General features: G+C 21.5%; 1 protein-coding gene across 1 annotated transcript in view; it reads left to right on the top strand.

Moving 5' to 3' along the window:
* The window catches only part of LOC136079122 (uncharacterized), a 146052-nt gene that overhangs the window by 80079 nt on the left and 58473 nt on the right, over window positions 1-7500 (top strand). The window contains exons 11-12 of the mRNA XM_065794839.1: window positions 6170-6199; window positions 6327-6362. Of these exons, the coding sequence (XP_065650911.1) occupies window positions 6170-6199; window positions 6327-6362 (66 nt within the window). The remainder of the gene's footprint in view (window positions 1-6169; window positions 6200-6326; window positions 6363-7500) is intronic.

The following is a 7500-nucleotide window of genomic DNA, read 5'->3' as shown; positions in this document are numbered from 1 at the left end:
TATATGTATATGTAAATATATATATAAATATAAATATATATATATATATATATATATATATATATATATATATATATATATATATATATATATATATATATATATATATATATATATATATATATATATATGTGTGTATATATATATATATATATATATATATATATATATATATATATATATATATATATATATATATATATATATATATATATAAAATAGTAAGAAAACACTTATCTAACTAATTAAACTTATCTTCTACTTTAAGTTTCACCATTGCTGGATCATCAGGATGATGATCCAGCAATGGTGGAGGAAGGATAATCAGGAAGAGTTCCAGGAACTCTTCCTGACGATCCAGCAATGGTCAAACTTAAAGTAGAAGATAAAAGGTAGATGAGTGTTTTTTACTAATTTATTATTGCTCTGTTCTTTAAGAACATTGAGCACTCTATTTGTAAAATACATCAACATAATTTACATAAATACATCAACATAATTTACATAAATACATATATATATATATATATATATGTATATATATATATATATATATATATATATATATATATATATATATATATATATATATATATATATATATATATATATATATACATATATATACATATATATATATATATATATATATATATATATATATATATAATATATATATATAATTATATATATATAAGTATATATATATATATAATTCTTCTTGATATATATATATATATATATATATATATATATATATATATATATATATATATATATATATATATATAAATATATATATATATATATATATGTAATTCTTCTTGATTGTTTTGCCTAAGTAATAAAGCACACATAAACACACACACAAAACTAAGCAAGTTTTGTGTGTGTGTTTATGTGTGCTTTATTACTTAAGTATAACAATCAGTATATAATGGTATATTTATTCGCTTTTAAAGCAGCATTACTGCAACGAAGCATTTTCATTAATACATTTAATACATGTGCTTTGAGCACATATATTAATAAATAAAACCCTTATGAAAAGTTTTCAATTTTTATAATCAAAACAAATAAAAGGTCTTTATTGAATTGAATACATTACTAAAAATCTATCAGCTTTTAGCTGTAACATTAGAACTTTTAAAGCGAGCTTACTTTCAATAGTTTTGTTCTGCCAAATATTTTCATGATATGACTTATTTATGATTTAGAAATATAATAAAGTTTAGAAATCATTCTGTAAGTAATTTTTTTTCCCCAGTGTTTTTATAATTAGTTTATTGTTTTCATTTTAAACCATTGTAGTTTTTCCCATGCCAATTGTTTTATAATATATAATTTTGGAAATATGTTGCGTATATACTCTAGCATAAAGACATTTTTCTAAATTTTTTACGTTTAAGCTTTTATGCCAGTAAACACAAAAAGTGTTTTAGACATTTAATAAATGAAACAAATTGTATTAAAACGTATTATAAACGTATAAACGTCTTGCTTTTACTAAGATATTTTATTTATTGCACAAACATGCGAAATCACAACATATTCTACAACTGTATATAAATTTGTATTTGAGTATGCTTCAAGATAAGAACTTGTTTTACGAGAAATATATTTATAAATTTTTTCAAATTTACTTCAACACATACATTTTTGTTTCCATTTCTTTAATTAACAACACGTAAAATCATAACCAAGATAAACTTTATTGAAACTTTGAGATTTTTTAGAGTAAAAACTCTCTTGTACAAATAGATTTTGATACCTTTTAAATACTCTGAAAAGTACTAAAATTAAATAAATTTCTTAACGTGATTAGATTTAGTTATATTTTTCAACAAAGGCGCACTTGCCACTCTTTCAAAATCGGCCGATAAGATTGGTCAAATTTTTGCTTATTCTGAGCCTGTATAGGATTTCAAGATATGCCATCCGGCCTAAGATCTCTTTTAAAATAAAAAAATTCTAATAAAAACTAAAAATTTCAGAAATTAGTAATGATTTTTAATGTTTTTAACATATTAGCTATATTACTAAATAGAATACAAATATAACAAAAAAATGCTTAAAAAACTTTTTTTTTGACTTCTTTCGATCTTCATCTTCTAGTTATTGTAACAATTTATGTAAAATTAAAGAAATATTTTTTACTACTTTTCTTCTATATATAATATATATATATATATATATATATATATATATATATATATATATATATATAGAAGAAAATTATTGCTCTGTTCTTTAAGAGCATTGAGCACTCTATTTGTAAAATACACTAACATAATTTACATATATATATATATATATATATATATATATATATATATATATACTATATATATATATATAAATATATATATATATATATATATATATATATATATATATATATATATATATATATATATATATATAAATATATATATATATATATATATATATGTATATATATATATATATATATATATATATATATGTATATATATATATATATGTATATATATATATATATGTATATATATATATATATATATATATATGTATATATATATATATATATATATATATATATATATATATATATATATATATATATATATATATATATATACATATATATATATATATAGATATATATATTAAAAGTAAATTATGCTAGTGTATATTACAAATACAGTGCCTAATGCTCTTAAAGAACAGAGCAATAATAAACAAGGAAAAAACACTTATATAACTTTTATCTTCGACTTGAAGTTTCACCATTGCTGGATCATCAGGAAGAGTTCCTGATGATCCAGCAATGGTGAAACTTCAAGTCGAAGATAAAAGTTAGATAAGTGTTTTTTACTAATTTATATATATATATATATATATAAATATATATATATATATATATATATATATATATATATATATATATATATATATATATATATATATATATATATATATATATATATATATATATATATATATATATATATATATATATATATATATATATATATATATATATATATATATATATATATATATACAGTAGTGGCCAAAAAAATAAGGCAGGTTACGTTGTTTACACTTTTTTAACTTATTGTTTATTAATGGCATTATTACCTTGGATACAAATAATTTTTTTATTATATTTTAATTTTTGAAGATATTTTGATTTATTTAACACCGTTGCCATAGTTGTGATATAATGGGTTAGAAGCGTGATATTATTAACTTTGTTAAAAGTAAAATAAATGCACTATTTACGGAGTTCTATTCTAAAATTAGTATAGCAAAACAATTAAAAATATCAAGATATGCCGTGCAAAATGCTTTACGAGTGTTCAAGAATATTCAAATCGCAAAAATTATGGTAGAAAATGTGTGAGTACATCACGAGATGACCGTTTTTTAAAGAATGTTGTTAATATTGAGCCCCACACAACATCTGCAAGGTTATCACAACTTGCTATTGAAAGAGGACTTACTATTAGTTCGAGAACAATTAGAAGAAGGTTGTGCTATGACTTTGGTCTAGTTGCAAGAAGACCAGCTAATCTCAATTTTAAGCTAGGATTAAATTTTGTAAAAGTTTAAAAGACAAGACACCGGAATGGTGGGAACGTGAAATGTTTACAGACGAAAGTACGTTTCAACAGATTAGAAGCATGGGCTATAATTATGTTAGAAGACCTGTGGGAGAACGCCTGAATCCAAAGTATACCATAAAAACAGTAAAACAAGTGTATTGAAAGATAAAGTGAAACTGCACATGGAAATTACTAAAACCAGCATTTTACAGCAAGATTCAGCACCTTGTCATACAGCTAAAACAGTTAAGAAGTGGTTTAATGATGATAAAATTGAATTAAGTTCACCCGATCTTAATGTTATCGAGAATTGCTGGAATATAATGAAGCAGAAAGTTGCAGCACATCAGCCAAAATCTGAAGGACATCTTCAAAAAGTTAAAGAAGTGTGGACTAATGAAATCACTCGAGAATTTTGTAAAACATTACTACATGGAATCCCAAGAAGAATACAAGCTGTGCTTGTTAATAAGGGACATTCGACAAAGTATTGAATTATAACATTCAAGTCATTTAAACTGTACTATTGCTATAATTTGGTGCTATAACTATTATTTTATTGAATATTAACAATATTTGATAATTTTTATCTATTTTTTTTCATTTGTTTTACATTTTCTATTGTGTTTATTCAATAAAAATTTACACTGCAAGTTTTGAGTTATTTTTTATGATGTGCTTTAATTTTTTGGCCACTACTGTATATATATATTTATTTATATATATATACATATATATGTATATATGAGGTATACACTTGTGGTCACTCGACAATAATTAAGTTAAAAATAGCACGTTTGCTCATTTAGTTATTTTTTTCTATTTTTCAAGGAATCATGCGAAACAAATATTTAAAAATTAATTTTGAAGTAAAAACTTCGTATCATGTAACAAAAGTAATTGTAATAGTATTCACAAGGATATCTTCTGGTATTAAGTTTTTTGTTTGAAATTTTAAAGTATTTACAAAAATTAATTTGATTTAAAAAAATTAATTTTAAACGAAATCGCTTAATGGGTATCAAACGTCTATTTTTTTTTGTTATTGAATGGAAATCTGTGAGTACAAAAAATTATTTTAAACTATTAACATAAGCTTGTTATTTCAATGTTAGTTGTTTGCGTTTCCATTTAATTGATATTTTTTTTAAATTTTGTTATATATATACATATTATTTATATATATGAACTGTTCTATGAAAAATTTAAATTCATTAATAAACTTTTATTTTCATAGAATATTCTTATAGCTTTCAAAAACTATGGCTATACAAAGTTTGACCCCTCTCAAGTAAAGGGGTTTATAAAGTTGTGGCAAAATGTTAGAATTTTTTTGTTCCAAGACTCCAATCATTAAATTTTTTTGAAAAGCATATTTATTTTACATAAGTATAAAAATGTAAATGTTTAAAGTTATATATATATATATATATATATATATATATATAACTTTATATCTATAGATTGTTGCATTTGGGAAGTATGGAAGGAAAAAAAGAATTCTTACGCCAACAGATACATCACTTTAAATTACTTTTGACTTTTGTCCAACATTTGCAAGTTGTCAGAAAGTTAAAACCATTAATTTAATTTCAAATTAATCGTTTTTTAAAAAAAACGCAAATTTAATTGACCAGAATATTTTTAAAAACATTCTAAATGTTTTTAACAATGTAAACAATGTTTTTATTTTTATTTTTTTTAATAAAATGTTTTAATTTTTATTTTTTTTAATAAAATGTTTTTATTTTTATTTTTTTTAATAAAATATTTTAATTTTTATTTTTTTTAATAAAATGTTTTTATTTTTATTTTTTTTAACAAAATGTTTTCATTTTTATTTTTTTTAATAAAATATTTTTATTATTTTTTTTTTACTGTAAATCATGACGGAGGGTTGCTATATCGACTATTTTACTGACTCGCAACAAAGTGCTGCTACATCGACTGACAAATAGCCTGAATCGCAACGGAGTGCTGCTAAATCGACTGACAAGTAGCCTGACTCGCGACAAAGTGTTGCTACACCTACTTTCTTTTAGCCTGATTCGCAAGAGAGTGCTGCTACATCGACTGAGGGTTTGGTGAGGGCAGGTAGTCTATTAAATAATAAAAAAAGAAATTCCGGTCTTGCATTTCAATTTTTACTTTTTGTCAACAAAATACGGAAAAAACTTTCTGACAATATATAAGAGTTCTATATATATATATATACATATATATATATATATATATATATATATATATATATATATATATATATATATATATATATATATATATATATATATATATAATTAATTAGTAAAAAACACTTATCTAACTTTTATCTTCGACTTTAAGTTTCACCAATGCTGGATCATCAGGAAGAGTACATATATATATATATATATATATATATATATATATATATATATATATATATATATATATATATATATATATATATATATATTTATATATATATATATATATATATATGTATGTATATATATAAATATATATATATACTTTATAAAAACTAGATATTTATGATTCTTATTTATAGTATTAATTGTTGTAAATATTTTTAATTATAGGAGGTGAGAAAAAATGATTCATATTTATTGGTAAGTATTAAAATAGTTGTGTTGCAATAATATCCTTTTTTTATTGGATAGAAATGTTTTTAAACAAATAGTTTTGAAGTGGTTTTGTTTCCTTTTTGCTAAATATTTTAATTCACTTTGTTAATAGGAATTATTGGACAATGATCTACTAATTGGATTTTATGTAAGTTTGTTGTTTTTAATTTTTAGTTTTATAAAAACAAAACAATACTTTTTTAATGTTGTTATAACAGAAATAAACATAAATTACACTATTTTAACATTACAATAACTTTACATTAATAAATTATTTATAACAATAACAAAAATAATTTATTTTTGTTTTTGTGAAATAGTGTTCAAATGCAAAATCACCTTACATAAACAAATAATCGTCAGAAGAACTTTATTATTATAAACATCATAACTTATTTATTCATAAAAACCTAATTTTGATGAGTTACAAAATTTTATTAATATCTCACCAATATAACTGCTTAATAAACAACTATTGATATTTTTTTAATAAAATTTATCTGATATTTAAATGGTTACACTGAAGTGGTCTAGTGGTAAATCACTTGCTTCGTAAGTTTTAACTCATCACACCCCTAGAAATTAAATGTTCACTTTGTTTCATCAAATGGCGGCCTCGTATAAAATTTTCAACTCATGTTTGAACTGAAAAAAAAAATTAGTAGCTACCTTGGTTACAGTGGCCCCTTTATCTTTTTTAAAAAAAACTGTTAATGAACATAATAATGAAAATTATTTAATTAATTGAAGATTCCTCTACTGTCAAAATTACAAAAAAAAATCAACTTTAGTGAAAAAGAGGCTCACTCAAGTAACACTAAATGTTTGGAACTGGGAGCATGTTTTTCACTTAAATGAAAAAGATGCTCACAGTTCCAAACAGTGTAATTTACTAATACATGATATAGTCTTTAAAAAAATATAGAGATATTGTTAAAAAAAAACCATATTAAGGAAAAAATAAGTTAAGCCAAACTACTAGCATATTATTATGACTGTTACTGTTTTTAATATATATTAATGGTTTGCGCCAATCTATAAATAAATCGATTGTTCATCATTTTCCTGACGACAGTAATCTTCTATGCATAAATAAATCACTAGCGCAGCTTTGTAAAAAAGTTAATTCAGATCTTAATCATTTGTGTCATTGGTTAAATAGTAGCCGTCCCTAATTATCAACGAAACTGATTTTATTATTTTTCACCCTAAAGATTGATAGCAATAATGTGAAAATTAGAATTAACGGTAAAAGACTTTGCCCATCTAAATATATAAAATACCTC

The sequence above is a fragment of the Hydra vulgaris genome, chromosome 04, assembly GCF_038396675.1.
Source record: "Hydra vulgaris chromosome 04, alternate assembly HydraT2T_AEP".
In the NCBI taxonomy this organism is placed as follows: domain Eukaryota; kingdom Metazoa; phylum Cnidaria; class Hydrozoa; order Anthoathecata; family Hydridae; genus Hydra; species Hydra vulgaris.
Note: the sequence above shows the minus strand (reverse complement) of the source record. Positions and strands in the feature narration are given on the sequence as shown.